The 23,195-nt window shown below is 35.8% G+C and overlaps 2 protein-coding genes across 3 annotated transcripts in view; one reads left to right on the top strand and one right to left on the bottom strand.

Annotated features, from left to right (window-relative positions):
- Positions 1-528: 528 nt before the first annotated feature.
- Positions 529-5,213, top strand: LOC143257331 (uncharacterized). Its single transcript, XM_076515836.1, has 4 exons — positions 529-745; positions 1,654-1,833; positions 2,044-2,236; positions 3,248-5,213. Exons 1-4 carry the CDS (start codon positions 686-688, stop codon positions 4,459-4,461), a joined length of 1,647 nt encoding a protein of 548 aa, XP_076371951.1. The 5' UTR covers positions 529-685; the 3' UTR covers positions 4,462-5,213.
- Positions 5,214-15,849: 10,636 nt separating this feature from the next.
- The window catches only part of LOC143257332 (polycystin-1-like), an 86,751-nt gene continuing 79,405 nt past the window's right edge, over positions 15,850-23,195 (bottom strand). The window contains exons 38-43 of one of the 2 annotated variants that reach the window (XM_076515838.1): positions 22,354-22,480; positions 21,468-21,745; positions 20,851-20,968; positions 20,054-20,304; positions 19,599-19,770; positions 15,850-18,456 (exon numbers count right to left, since the gene is read on the bottom strand). In XM_076515838.1, the coding sequence (XP_076371953.1) occupies positions 16,988-18,456; positions 19,599-19,770; positions 20,054-20,304; positions 20,851-20,968; positions 21,468-21,745; positions 22,354-22,480 (2,415 nt within the window). In that variant the 3' untranslated portion in view covers positions 15,850-16,987. The remainder of the gene's footprint in view (positions 18,457-19,598; positions 19,771-20,053; positions 20,305-20,850; positions 20,969-21,467; positions 21,746-22,353; positions 22,481-23,195) is intronic. The other variant, XM_076515837.1, reaches the window with a different exon arrangement.

The following is a 23,195-nucleotide window of genomic DNA, read 5'->3' on the forward strand; positions in this document are numbered from 1 at the left end:
ATTCTTAATCCTTAATCTATATTGATGACAGTGACTAGAGTTTCTGATCCACTGATTAAGTGTATAAATATTATGTTATTGAAAATCAATGGATCGAAAAGGAACGTTTCTAAACTATCACTTCTCTTTCGTTTCTTTGTCTTCTTAACAAAGTTGACTTTAACTTTCATTATACGTCTATATTTTGCTCTAACTGAAATTAATATTAATATACAAGGGCTCCACAGTACCGTGGAATGTGTATAGTTGAACTAAGGCTTACAAAAGAGAACCTACATGTCACTCTGTCCCGAGGCTCCGGGAAACTCTGGAGAGGCAGGTCTGCAACTTTACATTCATGACCTGGAGGAATGTTTCAAACACATGAAACTACAATTATCTTTAATTCACTTTTAGGCGCATTATTTTATCGTTAGAAGCGAAAGACAAACATTGTACAATTTACTCCTAACAGATGGCGCGATGTGCAACGTACACCTGGGAACGTAGTTCAGAACTACACGATAATAAATCGCTTGGTAACATGTGAATATCGCCACTTGCCTTCAACAATTAAAGGGTAACAGTGACGTTCTATCAGTTGAATAATTTGCACTGATGTAATACTTATTTTTTAACATTTTCTTTGGGAGAATGACCTAATAATAGTAACTCAAGTGCACGTGCGTTTTTTTAAACATTCAAAATGGAACCTCTTCGAACCGGGTATCTCTGGACTCCACCGCAAGGTATAAGTCTATTAAAGGTGTGTGCAATATTACTTATGCCTAACTGTAACGTGTGTATGAAAATATTTTTTTTTAAATTTTGAAACCCTTAAAATATGGAATATTTAAAAAAACAATATAAGTAACTTAACAGTTAAATTTATTAATAAGAAAATAAAAATAACCAAGTGAAAAAAATTAACTAATTAATAACAAAGAACATTTTGTTCATTATATTCTTGAAACCAGCCTAATTAACAGCAGGTAAATTCCAGTTTATAATATGCCGGTAATAATTAATTAAGACACTCGAGAACATAAATTTGTTGCCCTGTTTTTACATATCTGTAAATCGAACTTCAGCTTGCTACATTGTACGTCCATAAACTTATTGTGTTATTTGTTGTATGTTCTCTGTGCTCTGCAGATCGGTGGTATCGAAATGTGACTTAGCCTCTGTGTTGGATAGCGAAAAATTAATTAATTTATAAATTTGGAACAACATAATATGTTAATGTTGATGACAGTTTACGTAAATACACCAGCGGGGAAAATGAATGAATGAATTTGAACATATTGTTAGTAGGTAGAAATTATTTGTTTTTTTTAATTTCGTGCACAGCTACACGAGGGCTATCTGCGTCAGCCGTACCTAATTTAGCAATGTAAGACTAGAGGGAAGGCAGCTATTCATCACCACCCACCTCCAACTCTTGGGCTACTCTTTTTTTTAACGAATAGTGGGATTGACCATCACATTATAACGCCCCAACGGCTGAAAGAGATCTCATGATATCGATACATCTCTAGTAGAACATTAAAAATGGTTTCATTCGAGTGGTGAACACTCAGATAGAACTAAATCAGTTTCGTTGCCGTTTGTTTATGAAAACAAAATGTACATTGAAAACATTAAAAATGTTTTATTTTATCTTCCACCAAGCAGAAGACGTGGAAGAAAGGATTTCATGCTCTGTACAATTCAAGCAAACATGGCGTCGAAAGACTTGAAAGTTTTGAAACAATGGATCAGTTTTTACGACAAGCTCCAAGTAAAATTATCATCCTTAATGAATGCGTGAAAATTACCTTTTCTCCACAGAAGCAACAACAAAATGTTTTTGAGGTAATTCTATGTACACAACTGTATTAAATCGATATGATTAAAACTAAGATTTTTTGTTTTATTTTTACAAATTTGTGTCCTTCACACACATATATATATCAGTATAAAACTTCTACTTCACGACACATATATGGAATTCTCATGAAGCATTATTTTTGAAAATTAATATTATTAATTTTAATTATATTGAATACCTTTTTCGTTTAACAGATCAGGACAAAATGTCAGACCATTATATTTTCAGCAGAATCTTTCGAAGACATGTCCCAATGGATGGATTGCTTGCAGAGTGTAGCTTTTGGTTTTCCAATGACTAGATGTCAGCAAGTTTCTTCTAGCTTCTCAGAAGCTAATACTTCTGTTCACCAAGAAGAAAACCTTCTGTATATTTCTATGAATGCCCGTGAGTAAAACCCATGTTTTTCTAGCTTTGTCTTTATGTTGTGGATCCAGAAGATACCATGTTCTCTTAGTATTACCATCTCATTGTGGAGTAGATTTCATATTATTTCAATTTTACTTTCTCGTTGTAGAGTAAACTCCATGTGTTTCTAGCTATTTTTTCTCATTGTAGAGTAGATCCCACGTTCTCCAAACGTTTCCCTCTTCTTGTGCAGTAGATCCCACGTTCTCCAAACGTTTCCCTCTTCTTGTGCAGTAGATCCCACGTTCTCCAAACGTTTCCCTCTTCTTGTGCAGTAGATCACACGTTCTCCAAATGTTTCCCTCTTCTTGTGCAGTAGATCCTACTTTCTCCAAACGTTTCTCTCTTCTTGTTACGTAGTAGAAATTATGTTCTCCATCTTTGTCTTCTTGTTGTGCAGTAGATTCCACGTTTTCCAAACTTTGCCCTTTTGTTTTGGAGTAAATCTCATGTTCTTCATACTTTGCTCTCTTGATGTGGAGTCGTTCCCATGTTTTCTAACTTTGCCCTCTTCATGTGGAGTAGTTCCCATGTTTTCTAACTTTGCCCTCTTCATGTGGAGTAGTTCCCATGTTTTCTAACTTTGCCTTCTTGTTGCTCGTGTAACGATGTTTTCCCTATATAATGGTTTATCAGGCCACCGAGAACAGTATACCTCTATTTAAAACGTATGTTAAATCAAACAGTATGGACAGAGTCTTGTAGAAAAACTGACGAATTATTTCAGCCATTATACATTTATGTTAAAAGTTCATCCAAGTAGCCACTAACTCAGTTGTCAGCAACAATCTTTCAGTTTCTCATTTGCTGAAAGTAAAAAAGTTGCTAGCTCTAAGCGCGTTTTGTAGTAAACAGACTTTGTTATTAATTGAACTAAACACTCAAGTCCTCGCAGGATATCAGATGTTAGTATCTACTAAAGCACTTCTCCGAGGGGTTAATTACCCTAATTAACCCGTGAAACAATTTTTTTTTTTATTTGTTTTACAGCTGAACTGTATGAAGTTAAAGTGGTGGAAACAGATGCTTCAAACCGATGTGGACTGTCAAACAGCTACAACTTAGTTGTTACTTCTGTTAACATTTCCTTAGCAAAAGAAAGTGCACCAGGACAGGTGGGCCACATTCTTTTCACTTGGCCATACAGACACATTCGTCGCTATGGAAGTAGTTCTTCCAAGTTTTCCTTCGAAGCTGGACGGAAGTGTGTTTCTGGAGAAGGCTTGTTTACTTTTGAAACAAAAGATGGCGTTCTCATATTCCAGAGTGTTGCAGCTTATGTTAACCTGCTGAAAGTATCTCAGAGGGAGCTAAACCTCTTTGGGAACGTTAATGGGGAATCCGATAAGGTAGAAAGTAAAATGTCCACAAGCAGTGAAAACCTTCAAGTTCTTTCTTCGAGACAGAAATCAAGTGTCATTAACATCAATAGAAGTAGCCCACATAAAATTAATTCAAAACCAGTCAGCCCTGGATGTGAAAACGAGGATCCAAAGATTAAAGGACCGAGACCTTATCCTCCTCCAAACAAACCTCCTAGGAAATCGAAACAACCGAATTTCACGGCGGTATTAAGGGAAGTAGTAGATGAAGAGAAACACGTGTATGATGAACCTAACAATCTGGATGAGGAGCCTTTATACGAAGAACCAGAAGACAGAGAACTGTGGTCCATTACAGAGCATTTACAGGAGGACCTGTCACATAACGAACATATTTATGCTGTTTTGGATGACACCTCAACAGTGCAGAGTGAGAAAGCTCTGAAAACGTCTTTAATAACAGACACTCGTGACCTGTCCAACGACCCAACACAAAATACAAAGAACAATTTGCCTGTAACCAAAATGGATCCAAGGTTTCAGCTGAAAAGAGATTCATTAGGTGAAAGATTGATTAGTTTATATCCTAAAAACAGACATGTCCATATCAATATAAGTAACAAGTCCACAGGTACATACTCAGAACTGGCATTTGAGAACATCACAGAAAAGGGTATCAAGAACAAAAACTTGCATGGAACCAGGAAAGTCGAGTACTCCCGAGTCATCACGTGTATACATAAAGAACACACTGGAAGATTGAACCTAGTCGTCGATAAACGCCCAGTTCAGGAGTTTCCGGGAGACAAAATACTGTTACACTTGATGGAGAATGAACCCGAGTATGCCCACGTAATGAAGAGGACCGATCAAGTTAAATGACAGAATGTCTTATTACTTCACATTGGATTCTGGAGCCTAGCTTGAAATCATAGAAACGTTTTCATTCATTCTTGCTCTGTTACTCTTCTAGCTTGTGAAATGTGGTATAAAACACTGTTGAAGTAGAAAAAAATCATTTTCTAGTGAAACGTGACTTAAAACTGAAAATTTGTAAGCACATTTGTATGAAATTGTCAAAACCAACTGGTGACGTTGAATTTCAGGCCATAAAAAGGTTTTATTGTAAACATTTGTACTTTTATACAATTTTGTATTCTTTGTAACAAAAAGTGAAATTCTCACTGTGTAGTTTGAGTTTAGAATTATATTTTTTACTCTGTAATGAAAGAACACTTTAATTCCATGTTTTATGAGACATTGCAAGCTCAGTTGTTAATATGTATCTTGTTTAACAACATAATTATGGTGTGAATAACACAGAGGTAACAAAAGATAGTTAAATGTATAGTAAAGAATTAATAAAGATAGTTAACTGTATAGTGTTAACTCTATGTCTTACAACAAACGCTGTTGCTTATGTTTGTGTTTAGCTCTGTGTCTTACAACAAACACTGTTGTTTATGTTTGTGTTTAGCTCTATGTCTTACAACAAACACTGCTGTTTATGTTTGTGTTTAGCTCTATGTCTTACAACAAACGCTGTTGCTTATGTTTGTGTTTAGCTCTGTGTCTTACAACAAACGCTGTTGCTTATGTTTGTGTTTAGCTCTATGTCTTACAACAAACGCTGTTGCTTATGTTTGTGTTTAGCTCTATGTCTTACAACAAACACTGTTGTTTATGTTTGTGTTTAGCTCTATGTCTTACAACAAACACTGCTGTTTATGTTTGTGCTCTTCTTACAACAAGCGCTGTTGCTTATGTTTGTGTTTAGCTCTGTGTCTTACAACAAACGCTGTTGTTTATGTTTGTGTTTAGCTCTGTGTCTTACAACAAACGCTGTTGTTTATGTTTGTGTTTAGCTCTGTGTCTTACAACAAACACTGTTGTTTATTTTTGTGTTTAGCTCTATGTCTTACAACAAACAGCTGTTTATGTTTTACAACAACAAACGCTGTTGCTTATGTTTGTGTTTAGCTCTGTGTCTTACAACAAACACTGTTGTTTATGTTTGTGTTTAGCTCTATGTCTTACAACAAACACTGTTGTTTATGTTTGTGTTTAGCTCTATGTCTTACAACAAATGTTTGTGTTTAGCTCTGTGTCTTATGTTGTTTATGTTTGTGTTTATGTTGTTTATGTTTGTGTTTAGCTCTGTGTCTTACAACAAATGCTGTTGTTTATGTTTGTGTTTAGCTCTGTGTCTTACAACAAACGCTGTTGTTTATGTTTGTGTTTAGCTCTGTGTCTTACAACAAACACTGTTGTTTATGTTTGTGTTTAGCTCTGTGTCTTACAACAAACACTGTTGTTTATGTTTGTGTTTAGCTCTATGTCTTGCAACAAACACTGCTGTTTATGTTTGTGTTTAGCTCTATGTCTTACAACAAACACTGTTGTTTATGTTTGTGTTTAGCTCTGTGTCTTACAACAAACGCTGTTGCTTATGTTTGTGTTTAGCTCTGTGTCTTACAACAAACGCTGTTGCTTATGTTTGTGTTTAGCTCTGTGGCTTACAACAAACGCTGTTGTTTATGTTTTGTTTAGCTGTGTGTCTAACAACAAACACTGTTGTTTATGTTTGTGTTTATTTGTCTTACAACAAACACTGTTGTTTATATTTGCTCTCTGTGTCTTACAACAAACAGTGTTGCTTATGTTTGTGTTTAGCTCTGTGTCTTACAATAAACACTTTCTTATTATTGTGTTTAGCTCTGTGTCTTACAATAAACACTGTTGTTTATCTTCAGGAGTGATTTCTTCCTTTGTAAGAAATCAATTGAAAATTTGATACTTTTTACTATTCATGTAGTTGTGTTTGTATAAATTCTGTTTTTGAAAGTTTATTCTTCTGTTGGAGCTTTACTTTACTAACAACAAAATTTAAGTTTAAAGTAAGTGTGACTAATATTTAAACAAGCATTATAAAATGCACGTGCATGATGTCTCATACAGGTAGCTAAGTCTAGCGTTTATTTGTATATGATAGGCTTATGAACCTACATAGATCACACAGATGGCTAAGTCTAAGTTTTGTTTGTATATGTTAGGTATTTAAACCAAAATAGCTCACACAGGTAGCTAAGTCTAGTTTTTGTTTGTATATGCTAAGCTTATAAACCAACATAACCCATTGAAATTAAAAACAGAAAAGGTAATGAAAGCTTTGAAGTGACATTAATTAGTAAAGCAGTCAAACATCGAAATGATAATACTTTTCGATCTCAAAACGAAAATATATCGTTTTAAAGGGAACTGACTCATCATACGGCCACAGAAAAGTAATAAAAAACTCAAGACATAAACAGTAAAACCACATCACGTTCTGGAAATTGGTCACATGACTACAACAACCAGTTATGGTGAAATACATATATCATAATTTCTTAATTCAGTAGCAAATATTTCGTTCGTTGTCGTTTTCGAGGGGCTAAATTAACGTGTCAGAATGAAATGACCCTCTGACACTGAAAGATTTAGCAGAACGCAACGACGCTGAAACAAAGCACCCGAAACTCTGTTTCATTCTCGTCGTGTTTTTATATGTGACTTCACTCAGTGTTTTTATAGTTTCCTAATCACTTTGAGGAAGACATAAATCAAACAGCATTTCAAATTTGGTTCCTGATCGACTTGAGGAACAGAAAACTGTCCAGAAGAGTCATTAAGGTCCTCTAACCACTATCTACTTTCTTCCGTCCTTGACCTTGTTAGGTTCCTTTAACCACTATTTACTTTCTTCCGTCCATGACCTTGTTAGGTTCCTCTAACCACTATTTACTTTCTTCCGTCCATGACCTTGTTAGGTTCCTCTAACCATTTATTTACCTTGTTAGGTTCTCTCCGTCCATGACCTTGTTAGGTTCCTCTAACCACTATTTACTTTCTCTCCGTCCTTGACCTTGTTAGGTTCCTCTAACCACTATTTACTTTTTTCCGTCCTTGACCTTGTTGGGTTCCTCTAACCACTGACCTTGTTGACCTTGTTGGGTTCCTCTAACCACTATTTACTTTCTTCCGGTTCCTCTAACCACTATCTACTTTCCTCCGTCCATGACTTGTTAGGTTCCTCTAACCACTATTTACTTTCTTCCGTCCTTGACCTTGTTAGGTTCCTCTAACCAATATTTACTTTCTTCCGTCAATGACCTTGTTAGGTTCCTCTAACCTCTATCTACTTTCTTCCGTCCTTGACCTTGTTAGGTTCCTCTAACCACTATCTACTTTCTTCCGTCCAAGACCTTGTTAGGTTCCTCTAACCACTATTTACTTTCTTCCGTCCTTGACCTTGTTAGGTTCCTCTAACCACTATTTACTTTTTTCCGTCCATGACCTTGTTAGGTTCCTCTAACCTCTATCTACTTTTCTCCGTCCATGACCTTGTTAGGTTCCTCTAACCTCTATTGTACTTTAACTCCTCCGTCCATGACCTTGTTGGGTTCCTCTAACCACTATCTACTTTCTTCCGTCCTTGACTTGTTAGGTTCCTCCGTCCATGACCTTGTTAGGTTTCTCTAACCTCTATCTACTTTCTCCGTCCGTCCATGACATTGTTGGGTTCCTCTAACCACTATTTACTTTTGTTGGGTTCCTTTCCGTCCATGACCTTGTTAGGTTCCTCTAACCTCTATCTACTTTCTTCCGTCCTTGACCTTGTTAGGTTCCTCTAACCACTATCTACTTTCTTCCGTCCATGACCTTGTTAGGTTCCTCTAACCACTATTTACTTTCTTCCGTCCTTGACCTTGTTGGGTTCCTCTAACCACTATTTCCATGACCTTTTTTCCGTCCATGACCTTGTTAGGTTCCTCTAACCACTATCTACTTTCTCTCCGTCCATGACCTTGTTAGGTTCCTCTAACCACTATTTACTTTCTTCCGTCCATGACCTTGTTAGGTTCCTCTAACCTCTATCTACTTTCCTCCGTCCATGACCTTGTTAGGTTCCTCTAACCACTATTTACTTTCTTCCGTCCATGACCTTGTTAGGTTCCTCTAACCTCTATCTACTTTCCTCCGTCCATGACCTTGTTAACCACTATCTACTTTCTTCCGGTTCCTCTAACCACTATTTACTTTCTTCCGTCCATGACCTTGTTAGGTTCCTCTAACCTCTATCTACTTTCTACTTTCCTCCGTCCATGACCTTGTTAGGGTTCCTCTAACCACTATTTCCTTTCTTCCGTCCTTGACCTTTTCTTTCCATCCGTCCATGACCTTGTTAGGTTCCTCTAACCACTATTTATTTTTCCGTCCTTGACCTTGTTTTCCTCTAACCACTATTTCCGTCCATGACCTTGTTAGGGTTCCTCTAACCTCTATCTATTTCCTTATGACCTTGTTGGGTTCCTAACCAACTATTTACTTTTTTTTCGTCATGACCTTGTTAGGTTCCTCTAACCTCTATTTCTACTTTGTTAGGTTCCTCTAACCACTATCTTTCCGTCCATGACCTTGTTTCCTCTAACCACTATTTTGCTTTACTTTCCTCTAACCACTATCTACTTTTTTCCGTCCATGACCTTGTTAGGTTCCTCTAACCACTATTTACTTTCTTCCGTCCATGACCTTGTTAGGTTCCTCTAACCACTATTTACTTTTTCCGTCCATGACCTTGTTAGGTTCCTCTAACCACTATTTACTTTCTTCCGTCCATGACCTTGTTAGGTTCCTCTAACCACTATTTACTTTCCTCCGTCCATGACCTTGTTAGGTTCCTCTAACCTCTATCTACTTTCTCCGTCCATGACCTTGTTAGGTTCCTCTAACCACTATCTACTTTTCCCCGTCCATGACCTTGTTAGGTTCCTCTAACCTCTATCTACTTTTCTCCGTCCATGACCTTGTTAGGTTCCTCTAACCTCTATCTACTTTCCTCCGTCTATGACCTTGTTAGGTTCCTCTAACCTCTATCTACTTTCTTCCGTCCTTGACCTTGTTAGGTTCCTCTAACCACTATTTACTTTTTTCCGTCCATGACCTTGTTAGGTTCCTCTAACCTCTATCTACTTTTTTCCGTCCATGACCTTGTTAGGTTCCTCTAACCACTATCTACTTTTTTCCTCCGTCCATGACCTTGTTAGGTTCCTCTAACCTCTATCTACTTTCTTCCGTCCATGACCTTGTTAGGTTCCTCTAACCACTATTTACTTTTTTCCGTCCATGACCTTGTTAGGTTCCTCTAACCTCTATCTACTTTCCTCCGTCCATGACCTTGTTAGGTTTTTCTTAACTCTATCTACTTTTTCTATCCTTGAAGTTCGTAGGTCCTTCCACATTCATAATAGACTCCGAATTTCCTTTTTCATCCATATGATTTGTTTGTTTGTCGTAGAGCACCAACTGCACAATATGGTAACTGTGTTTTACTCAACACAGGGATCGAATCCATAACGTTATTAATACAAACGTCTGTTAGGTTACCGAGGAACGTTTCTGCATATCTAATTACTGATATTGCATTTTATTTCACAAATGCCTGAACAGCAAAGGTAATCATGTGGGGGAAGAGGGGATACTGAAGTCATAAACATATCTGGTAGATAAGCTGTCTGTGTGAAATAAAGAGATACAATGATCTGAAAATGTTATAAATAAAAACATTAATGTGATCATTACTTTAACTCTTTCTGTGCAAGAAAATCTTGGTTCGTATTTGTAACGAGTCTCGAAGATGTTACCATAGTAACAAAAGCTAACTGCAGAATACCAGCTATCAGTGAGCTCGTGATTCATTCTGTTTGCTTTCACTCGTTACTACTCTTGGCCCCAGACGGAACACACCGTTTCAGAAAGCTGTGCAAACATTTAGCGTACCTATAAGGAAAGTTCACATTGTATTGTTCCTATCACAGCGTGCTCACCCGGCCTATTCTGAGGGTCCTTTTGTTTCGCATACAGAAGTTCCGTGTCATAAAAACGAACCGGGATATAGTTTTATATGAACCTGCAGGAAAAGACCTGAAAAGCGGATAAAAGAAATCGGTTTCCTACGGACAAAAGAAATCGGTTTCATCTATGACAAACAAATTTCGTTGCCACTGTACTCATAAGAGGCAAGAAACCGACTACCAACATGAAACCATTTTTGTCATATTATACTAACATAACCATTATGATGCAAGAAACGGGTTTCAAACGTCATAAAATGTTTTGCTACTTCTAGTAACAGTTTCCACAGGAAACCAGTTACGACAGTTTCTAGCCTAACTACTCCAGGAAACCAGTTACGACAGTTTCTAGCCTAACTACTCCAGGAAACCAGTTACAACAGACGCAAATGACAGTTTCTAGATTAACTACTCCAGCGAGGAGATACGAAAATAACGACGCGTTTTTGATATTTCATTTAATAACTTTTAGTTAAAGAAAAGGTCTGACTGGACACTGTGTATAGAGAAATCTTCTTGTATGCTGTAATGACAGTACCAGCATTTCTTTCTGAGTAGTGTTTATTTTCTTCAAGATGTGTTTACACGAACAAAAGTCGTCACCAGTTATTAAACAATAAAATCTTAACTAAACATTTTTATTAGTTACGTGTTTCACTTCAAGTTAACTGGTTTACAGAGATTAGTTACACCAAATTTACTGTGTCACACTTCATTAGTCACGTGTTTCACTTCAAGTTAACTGGTTTACAGAGATAAGTTACACCAAATTTACTGTGTAACACTTCATTAGTTACGTGTTTCACTTCAAGTTAACTGGTTTACAGAGATTAGTTAGACCAAATTTACTGTTTAACACTTCATTAGTCATGTGTTTCACTTCAAGTTAACTGGTTTACAGAGATAAGTTACATCAAATTTACTGTGTAACACTTCATTAGTCACACCGTTTCACTTCAAGTTAACTGGTTTACAGAGATTAGTTAGACCAAGTTTACTGTGTTACACTTTATTAGTCACGTGTTTCATTTCAAGTTGACTGGATTACAGAGATTAGTTACACCAAGTTTACTGTGTAACACTTCATTAGTCACGTGTTTCACTTCAAGTTAACTGGTTTACAGAGATTAGTTACACCAAGTTTACTGTGTAACACATCATTAGTCACGTGTTTCACTTCAAGTTAACTGGTTTACAGAGATTAGTTAGACCAAATATACTGTGTCACACTTCATTAGTTACGTGTTTCACTTCAAGTTAACTGGTTTACAGAGATTAGTTAGACCAAGTTTACTGTGTTACACTTCATTAATCATGTGTATCATTTCAAGTTAACTGGATTACAGAGATTAGTTACGCCAAGTGTACTCTGTCACACTTCATTCGTTACGTATTACACTTCAAGTTAACTGGTTTATATACATATATTCACTGTACTTTTATTTGAGAATGAGTTCACTTCTGCTTTTGATTACAGTTAACGTATATTAACCTTTACCCAACATTTAATCGTATATTAATACAGCACTTAATGGTATAACGTACACAGTATAGTTACTATTTACAAAGATAAATATTTTGTTTCAATTGTGTTTTTGATGTTTTCGTGTATCATCCGGTGGTCTCTTCCCTGCCATATCTATCATCTGGCGGTCTCTTCCCTGCCACATCTATCATCCGGCGGTCTCTTCCCTGCCATATCTATCATCCAGCGGTCTCTTCACTGCCATATCTATCATCCAGCGGTCTCTTCCCTGCCATATCTATCATCCGGCGGTCTCTTCCCTGCCATATCTATCATCCAGCGGTCTCTTCCCTGCCATATCTATCACCTGGCGGTCTCTTCCCTGCCATATCTATCATCCGGCGGTCTCTTCCCTACCATATCTATCATCTGGCGGTCTCTTCCCTGCCACATCTGTTTCAATATCTGCATGTACAAACTTACCAGGTTCAATAAAGTTAACTGAACTTCAAGTTTCTGTGTGCTGAGAATGGTGGGTTACACGACTTCTGATTGGATATTACTGAATGAAATTATTCTTCCACTAGACAGTGCAAACTTTTTCTCATTTCTATTAGATCTGTAGGAATCAATGAGCCACAGAGAAAGCAAAGAACCAGAAACCGTTACTTGTGTTTACAACATTTCTGAATGTGGGATCATCTCTTATAGAAAACCAAATCAGACTTTTTCCTGTTGAACAAAACCTGGTAACCCAGCGTCCTCCTCCGAGAAGAGATGAAATCAATTACTATAATCCTACCTAACAGTCACTAAAAACTAAATGAAAACTTTGAGTAATATGAAATTGTAGAAACACTATATGTTCTAGCCATTAAAATGGATTTGTAAATTATAGACAAAGAAATCAAAACGTTAGGTTGTTTGGATAGATAGAAATGTGAGTGTATATTTTAGTTTAAAAGAAATGTACGAACCTGGTTTACCAGTACACCCAAAATAGTTGACTTAATAAAACCAGAGACATATGAGCCTCTTAGGTTTTTGTGACGTCTTGTATTATGAATCCTACCTTTCAATCTCTTATTGATTTACAGGTTACATGATGTCACAGACGGGGCAACTTTAGACGTTAATTTTCTACCATCCTTACCTTAACATATCAGGTCATCTCATAAGTAATGTCCGAAAATTTAATACAGAAAGTGCATCATCATTCAACCCATTCAACAGTTCACCGTCATCTGTAACAGTTTGGAAAGGTGTCAAAACTTGTCTAATCTCCCATGATTAGACACAAGTCAACATTAGAACAAGAGTGGACATTCGCACGTTCTCTGCACTCTCGTGAATGTAACTCACCTTTTTTGAACATGTTAGTGACTGGAGATGAAAAATGGATATTTTATAAAAAATGGTAAGCGCCGCAGACAATGGCTCAGTGCAGGTAAACCAGTTAACGCACAGCCCAAAATGAACCTCCACCCGAGGAAAGTCTTGTTAAGCGTTTGATGGGATATTGTTGGTGTGATCCACTTTAAGTTGCTGCCACTCAATGTAACGATTACATCATACTTCTATTGTCAACAAGTAGAGCGCTTGAATGTTGCACTGAAAGAAAAGACGCCTGTTTTGATCAGTCGTAAGACTGGGAAAAACCTCCACATCCTTCTTATTCTCCAGACATTGCCTCATCTGATTATCATCTATTCCGAAGTTTGCAGAATTATCTTGATGTAAAAGAGCTTGAAACACATGAAGATGTCAAAACTGCCCTCTCTACATTGTTTTCCTCCAAACCCCAAGAACCTTATACAAGTGATATTTAGAAGCTTGCGAATCGTTGGCAGGAAGTACTTAATAATAATGGAACATACATTATTGATTAAATAATATTAAAAGTGTTTGAAACCCATTCTCTTTCTCCGAACCTAAAATTGGACATACACCGCTGGTCAAAATCTTAAGGCCAATGAACATAAAGAAAAAATATGCACTTTGCGTTGTTTGACTCAACCACTTATTTGAGTAGAGCTTCGAAAGATGAAAATACGAAAAGGGAAAATAAAATTAAAAAACTTTTTAGCATTTAATAGGGAAAATGTGAACACTATGAAAGTAGTCTAAATACCAGCTGGTCAAAAGTTTAAGACCATACTGAAACGAAGCGTTAATCGGTAAACACGTAACGAAATTTAGTCATTTGTGTTCAAGCATCAGTGTTGTCAACATCTATCACTGACATCTCCTGTGTTACATTGGGTAAAAACATGGCAAAGACTAAAAAGTTAACAGAGTTTGAACGTGGCAGAATTGTCGAGCTGCAAAAGTAAGGTCTCTCTCAACGTGCCATCACTGGTGAGATTGGGTGTAGTAAAACTGCTGTTGTAAATTTCTTGAAAGACCATGAGGGATACGGAACGAGAATTTCAAGTGGTCGGTAGAAGAAAATTTCGCCGGCGTTGAGCAGGAGGATTTAAGGCCCTTCCGGACGCAAAATGCAGCTCAAGAACAATTAGACGGCATCCACGAGAGAAAGGCTTTAAAAACCGTAAACGTCTTCAAAGGCCACGCCTCTTTCCACATCACGAAACAGCTCGTTTAAACTTTGCTGAGAAGCACCATACATGTGACGTAGAAAAGTGAAAGAAGGTTTTATTCTCTGACGAGAAAAATTTAACCTGGATGTTCCAGATGGCTTCCAACGTTACTGGAACGATAAGGATATCCAACCGGAGACATTTTCTATACGACACAGTGGAGGAGGTTCCATCATGATCTGGGGTGCTTTCTCCTTCCGTGGAACAATGGAGCTTCAGGTTATACACTGACGTCAAACAGCAGCTGGCTACATTAGCATATTGGAGAGAGCATCCTTATTGACTGAAGGCCCTCGCTTGTGTGAAAATGACTGAATCTTTCAGCAGGACAACACTGCAATTCACAATGTTCGCAGGACATTGGACTTTTTTATGGCGAATAACGTGATTCTTTTGGACCATCCAGCGTGTTCGCTCGAACTGAACCCCATTGAAAATGTTTGGGGGTGGATAGCAAGGGAAGTCTATAGAAATGGACGTCAATTCCAAACAGTGCATGACCTTCGTGAAGCCATCTTCACCACTTGGAATAACATTCCAGGCAGCCTTCTACAAACGTTTATATCGACCATGCTAAAGCGAATGTTTGCAGTTATTCGCAATGACGGCCATGCAAGTCACTACTGAGACCTCTTGTTGAGCATTTCCTACCCTGTTTAGGACTTCTTTTTGGTGTGGTCTTAAACTTTTGATCAGCTAGTATTTAGACTAATTTCATAGTGTTCACATTTTCCCTATTAAAATGCTAAAAATATTTTTATTTTTATTTTCCCTTTTCTTATTTTCATCTTTCTAATCTCTACTCAAATAAGTGGTTGAGTCTAACAACGCAAAACGCATATTTTTTCTTTACGTTCATTGGCCTTAAGATTTTGACCAGCAGTGTATTTAAGTAGAGGAGCTTTAACATTGTTTATTAACCGGTATCAGTTTGTGATTCCGACTGTATTCGATACAGCAAGATAAAACTGAATATTTTCCAGTAGGTTAATAATTTCATACGGACACAATCATCAGGAATCCAATAGTCGTATATTACTCTATGTTTCATAGTAAAACTAGGAGAGTTAAACCTACCCTGTGGGATTAGTTTACTTTGACAAGTAGGACTCAAAACTATTTCACAAAGTAAAACTAGAAGAGTTAATTACAACTATTTCACACAGTAAAATTATGAGGGTTACACTCAAAACTATTTTACAAAGTAAAACTATGAGGATTACACTCAAAACTGTTTTATAAAGTTAAACTAGGAGAGTTAACCATAACTATTTTACACAGTAAATCTATGAAGGTTGCACTAAAAACTATTTTACAAAGTAAAACTAGGAGAGGTAAACTTATTATGTGGATTAGTTTACACTTAGAAATAGCAGGCCTCAAACCTTTTTTTACCTTGAATATAACAAGATAAATAGGAAAGTAAACAACTTGCTTCAAAGTTCATCGACTCGAAGAGACTATTTGGATGGAACGTAGTGCCATCTAGTAGTCATGTTTAATTGTAATTTCTACTATAACCCAAATAGCTCCATCATTTGTTTTTAACTTTAACACAAAGCTATAAAAATGCATCCCTTACACGTAGATTTTTACAGTTAAAGGTTCGATATCAAACTGAAACTGAAGACAGTTATATTTATACGTTTCCTTTAATGCTTTGTTTCAACATAACTGTAGGTGTACGAAACTACACAGACCTAAAGTGTCTCTTATATCACAGAAATATGTATTCACACATGCACACAATAATTGTCACTCTTAAAATGAAATCGTTATTTGATTACAGTACCACACATTTTAAAAATGTATTTTCTATGACTAATTACTTCGTGTGATACACACCAACTAGGAACAACAGTCTTCTAAATAACTTTTGTTCATAACATTTATAGAACTCTTTTAAAACTTTGTGAATCTGTGCAGAATAATTTGATTTATTTTTTTTGTATTAATTTTAGAGATTAAGAGAACAAAGTAAAAATTATGAGGAAAAGACAAACGAAAGTTAGAGTGAATCAATTGGAAACCTAAAGCACCTAGTTGGGAAGGATAAGAGTGAATATGGAGAACAGAAACAAACCAGTAATTGAAAATTTAATGAAGAAAGTAGAGTAAAAAATGTTTGTAGGTTTTCTTCTAGAAACAATTATCAATTTAGATACAAATGTATAAGGCACTTCTACTTAAGGCAAAGTATTAATAGCTTTCGTAGTATAACAACTTCATTACAACATAATTTGGAACAAATCAGTTTCTGAAAATTACTTTCTTTAGAATATTACATTAATGAAACCAGTGTTAAACAACTGTGTTCTAAGACACTTGTCTCGTCAAAACAAACGTGTAAAAATATTCACAAGTTTTCTATGGAAGGAGAGAATCTGAAACTTTAATGATATAAAATAAAACTAAAGATTTTTTGAATAACTTAAGTTTTGAAGCTGAGATCATATATCGGCCAGTACGTTTTCCACATCATCGTCCGTGTCTCCCAAAGATGGTGGTTTCCTCTTCAGCTTCTTTCTTTCTTCTTGCCTCTGTTCTTCTGAGTTACTCATCTTACGTACGAACTCTTTACTGTTCAAGTCTAGTTGACTGTCAAAATAGACAACGTTGACGTACTGCAGAAACTGTTCCACTTTCTGTGGGAATGAATCCAAACTGTTTTCTTTTTTTTTATCTTCTTCGAGAGGAAGAGGTTCCGGTCCAACCTTGGACGGCCCCACCCCTATAAACATCCGCATGCGGTTCATGATGAAAGTCAATAACTCGTACTCGTTAGACTGCAAGGTGACATCATGCTTCACTTTCTCAAACGTCTGGATGATGAGTGTTAGCAGAATGTTGATGAGGAAGATAGAAGTAGCCAGAGAGAAAGTGAAGAAGATAATTGGGGTGAGGATAGGTTGAGCAGTAGCCATTTCCTCGTATTGGAACTTTCTCAACATCATGCTGATGGACGATTCGAAGGAAGTGATAAACGAAGCAAAATGCCACATGTACCGTCCGAGCGTCAGCCAGAAGAGGACAACGAAGGCCAAGAAGACAACCAACAAACAGACACCATAACTCTTCAGCTCTTCTCCGCACTGACGTAAGGTTGCAGCGAGAATTCCCATCCTTTTATTGAAACGCAAGAGTTTGAGAAACTTCAGGGTAGCTATAAACATGAGGAAAGCTATGATGTACCCGAACAGCTGGTCTACCAGGACTGACTCCTGAAACTTTACGTACCCAGTTCCTTCAGTCTCAGTAAAAATCTTCAAAATCTTATCTATCAAAACTTTGCTGTATATATAAAGAACAATTCCCGTATAAGACAAAAGCAGAGAGACCACCTCCAGTACGTTCCAATAGTCACGGAAGTAACGCATCTTCTGACGAGAAATGGCCCGAATTTCTCGAACTGTGAAGTAAATGACAAAAAGAAGGAAGATCGCTTCACATATAATGATAAAGAGCCCAAAACCCTCGTGGTAATATAAGAGACGCATGGGATCAATGTGGTAATAAGGAAATATACCTCCACCAGGGACAAATTCTGCAACAATTGTGACTGCAGCAAATAAGTTGACTTGGGCATTATAGACAGCAAACTCTATAAAAATAGCCCTGGTGTGTCGACCTATCCAGCCAGTTCTCTGCAACCTGTCCATTAGCCTCAACACATCATCTTTCTTACCAAAGAGAGGCACTACATAACCTCCTCCACCATAATTATTGATAAGTCCCCAGAAAGGATAGCCTTTCAACTGTGAAGCAGTAAGGTACTTATACTCAGGTGGGATTGGTGTAGTGGCTGTGAAGTTACTTCTCCAACCTTTAGCATAATAAGCACCGTCTTCATCAATAATGTTAGCAAATCCAGCACAGTCAGTTGTAAGGTTCTGTACTGGTCCCGGAACCTTGCAGGAGTCTAGGAGAAAATTAGCTTTGTTTTAAAACAGGAATAGCCTAATAATATTGATTAAACGTATACACACATACACACCTACATCTGTCATTTTAACTTTGAGGTTCTCCATCTACACCAAAACTTTATAATGTTCAGCACCATCTGGTGGTATAAGTATTAACATTATAGCTCTTTACCTCACACTGAAACTGATAAAAATACAAATACATGTGTGTGTTCCTTGGTCCCCTTTAAAAACTAGATTTTTGTCATACCAATAATCAAAGATCATTTCCTTTTTTGTTTATTCACCATCAGTGGTGAGTTAAAGGAATGTAATGTAGAGTTGAGTGAAATTATGATGCTGCTTAAAGTAATATAATTTATTGCTTTAATTTTTAAAGTTCTGATAATACATTTGATAAATGTTATCTTAATTTTTGTTCTTATAATACATTTTCTTATAATACATTTTATAACTGTTAACTGTCTTAATACCTCGTATTCTTATAATACATTTTATAACTGTTAACTGTCTTAATACCTCGTATTCTTATAATACATTTTATAACTGTTAACTGTCTTAATACCTCGTATTCTTATAATACATTTTATAACTGTTAACTGTCTTAATATCTCGTATTCTTATAATACATTTTATAACTGTTAACTGTCGTAATACCTCGTATTCTTATAATACATTTTATAACTGTTAACTGTCTTAATACCTCGTATTCTTATAATACATTTTATAACTGTTAACTGTCTTAATACCTCGTATTCTTATAATACATTTTCTAGGTGTTATTTGACTTCATTTCTCTAGTCCCCTGGTGGGATGGCATTAAGTTTTCAGTCTTACAGTGCTAAAATCAGGGGATTCCATTCCCTTGGGTGGACACAACAGATAACCTGATAAGGCTTTGTTGCAAAACACACCCAATAAATTAATATCTTGATAAAACATTTTGAAGCTATTATCGCCCTTTCTTATGTAAAGTAATAAAAATATCTCTCAAATAATTCATCAAAATTGATTACAATTTGTTTATAATTTGAAGTATATAACAAGTTGTAGTGGACTTAATACCACAACAACACTGTTTGTCATGTTAATTATACTGTTGAATAATTTAAATCTAGCTGAACAGAAGGAAACTTACTAGGTTTGACTCTAACTTGTCGCATGACTGCATATCCAATTTTTAAGTTGACCCTATCATCCAGGAAGAACTTTAGTCCTATTGGGGGTCTGTTGTTGTACCAGTCACCAATAAAGAGCTCTGGAATGAGAGCCTCTTTAGTCCATCTCCAAAACTTCCATTCTAGATCCACCTATACGAAAGGTAAATCATTAGTTTTGTTGAATCCCTGACTTTAGAGAACAAAAGGAAATGTTACTTATTATTATGAGCATTTATTTTGTCCAGTTCCTTGATAAGGCAAGTTTCCATTGTGCTGTCACCTTTTAAAATAAAGGTTAAGTTATCAACTTAAAGGCTAAAATACATACTATTTTTAGGACTAATAATCTATACCTAACACAGTTGATTCATAGGTTATACACAGAACTTAAACCATTTTTTCAAAAGAAGTTTTATGATAAAGGTGAGCTTACGTTGTGGTAATCATATAATATATCCCCAGGTTTTATGAATGCGTTCCTCAGGTTTTCTCTCAGATAGAATGAATTGGGATCTCTGTTACCATAGCTAAGAACCATAAGTATCCACAGAAAGAAGATATAAGCTGCTATCTCTTTTAATACATTGTACATTTTAAGTTCTTTTTCACGTTCTTGTCTTGCAGATGACAAAGCTTTCAAGTCCATGGGTTTGTACTCTGGTCTTTTTTCTCTTGATGTTCCAGCTAAAAAGGCAACAAAAGAGTCCTTTAGCCAGGGGAAGCATGGTTATCAACTTCTAACCTGTAATTACCTCTGAATTTATTTCATTTAACTATCAATAAACTTTTAAACTCTAAATGTCACTGTAAATAATAGACTTTCAGAACTACAGGACTTCACATAATATTTAACACATGAATACATAGGAAAGAAATACACAGTAAAACACACAACAGAACAGAATCAGTAAACAAAAGAGTTGATAAAAAACCTGAATGAACATTACTTTCCACTTTTGTGAATTTATGAAACAGGAGATAGCATAAATTGTACACATGTCATTAACACAAACATACCTTATAATATTATATGATGGTTTGTCACACATAATAAGTATGGTGTATACATATCATTAACATATACGTATCATCAGCATATACATATCATTAACATAAACATATCACACAATGTTTTACAAGGACATATTTTAAGAAGGTTTTATCTCAACAAGGTAACTAATGTTGAGCCCAAGTGTAAAAAGTATTAATATATTAATATATATTTCTCACCATGAAGTAGCTCTTCATCAGAGGCAATAACAGGATCTTCCTCATCTTCATCAGCATCATCTTCATCATAATCAATCTTTTTACAAATGCTCGAAACTATCATTGCAGTGAGGAAAATCTAAAGCAAAAGTTTGTTTTACTTATTACTGTATGAAAAGTAACAACCTACTGATAGTTAAAGCTACTGGTAGAAAAATAGCTTTATTTCTGAACTTTGTTCTATCTCTAACAGTGAGCCACAATCACATACAACATTTAAAGTTCAACTCAAATCATGTTTCATGTGATTGTGTCTCACTGTTAGAGCTGAAACACTGTACAGAAATAAAGCTATTATTCTACCAGTAGCCAATTTGAAACTTTATATTATTTGTGTGTTAAAAGAGTGCACTTCAAAAAGCAAGCTAGACATAGTAGTAAAGTGATGATTAAAAAATTTATAAAAAAAATCACTTGAAACAGTTTTACTTGCTGGAAGTAAAAGACACACATACAGTCTTGTTGTATTGAGTAAAGAAAATAGTTAAAAATATTAGTTGTTATTTTCAGCTGAGACATTTTATTTAACCAGAATAAGATTGACAATCTATTTTAGCCGTCAACTATAAATGTAGTACCTTTATCGGCTGAGTAATGAGGATGGATGTGAAGAAAGATATGACTAGTGATGTCACCCATTTTGTTGTTTTCTCATTACCAAACTGGATTCCATAAGCCCAGAGGAAAAAAACAGAAACTCCAATACAAATATAAACTAAAATCCAGGCAATGATCTGAAACCACCAGGGTAGGGTGAATTTTCGTTTCCTTTTCATAACAGGTTTATTTCCAGTCGGATTAAGACTTCCACTTCCTTCCACATCAAAGTCCGAATTATTTTTCTTCAACTCTTCACCTGCAAAAGGTTAGAGGTCATCATTAAAATTAAAACAGTAGGCTAGTCCATGCTGTTCTACATAAAGGAAGGATTCAACAGGTTAACATAAAGATTAAGTGAAAGAATTATTCAACTGTATCATAAAGATAAGTTTGAGTGGTTAAACTGTATCATAGTGACAAGTTTGAGTGAATAAACTGTATCATAGTGACAAGTTTGAGTGAATAAACTGTATCGTAAGGGACAAGTTTGAGTGAATAAACTGTATCATAGTGACAAGTTTGAATGAATAAACTGTACCATAGAGACAAGTTTGAGTGGATAAACTGTATCATAGAGACAAGTTTCAGTGCATAATCTGTATCATAGTGGCAAGTTTGAGTGAATAAACTGTAACATAGTGACAAGTTTGAGTGAATAAACTGTATCATAGAGACAAGTTTCAGTGGATAATCTGTATCATAGGGACAAGTGTGGGTGAACAAAAAAAAAACTCCTTACAATTATAAAAGGAAGTAGAAGTAGGTGTTTATATTGGTAATGTAAATATCCATCAATATAAACACATTATAGAATGTAAGAGTGACTGTTTAACTGTGAGTTAAAGAAAAGGTAATATCTCTTACGTTGTCTTTTCAGTGCTTCTTCAATGCGAGAAGGTCTTAGTTTCCTAGGACGAGATTTTCTGAAGAGCAAAATAATGAGAAAACTTGGAGGAAATACAATCAGATTTGCCATAACTCCAACACCAATCTGTTAAAAATACAGAATTCTGACTTCATCATCTGACAAACTACATCTGTACATATACCAACAGAACATCAGCACCAATCTGCCAAAAAGTTCATTTTGTTGGGCTTTCAATTACACTTTCAGTTTTAAAAATAACATTAATGCATAAATTGTTCCCAATATACAAGTTAAAGTTGGCAGACTGTATGCCAAATTTTGACTTATTACATCATTATTGTTTACAAGGGGACATGTCCCTCTTGGTTCTTCATTTCAACAGCAATTCATTTTTTGTGAGCTGCAGAAGTCAATCTATGACTCTCTTGCTTTTGAAAACCAAGTTAGGGTTATGCCTCTAATTCTTCCTACACACTATGTTTCCTAGTTGTTTTTTTTTGGGTGGGTGGGGTTGTGATGTGGTTTTGCAAGTATTTACTATAACTTAACTAAGTAAGATGTGGAATTTGAAGAATCAATGTATGAGAGAGGTGTATCGTGTACATCTTTAAAAATTATGATGCCCAAGTGTTTAGTTTTAGGAGTATGATAAATAAATAAAAACACTTATAGAAGTTACATCTACATTAGTTGTTAAAATATAGCATCTAAGTCTATTCAGTACAATGTACCATAAACTGATTTAATGTCTAAACCCAAAACATCAAATCTATACCATTCTATTATGCTTCTGGGTCATAATCTGATGTTTTAATGACAAATGAAAATTTAAATTGCA

The sequence above is a fragment of the Tachypleus tridentatus genome, chromosome 7 (genome assembly GCF_004210375.1).
Source record: "Tachypleus tridentatus isolate NWPU-2018 chromosome 7, ASM421037v1, whole genome shotgun sequence".
NCBI lineage: Eukaryota > Metazoa > Arthropoda > Merostomata > Xiphosura > Limulidae > Tachypleus > Tachypleus tridentatus.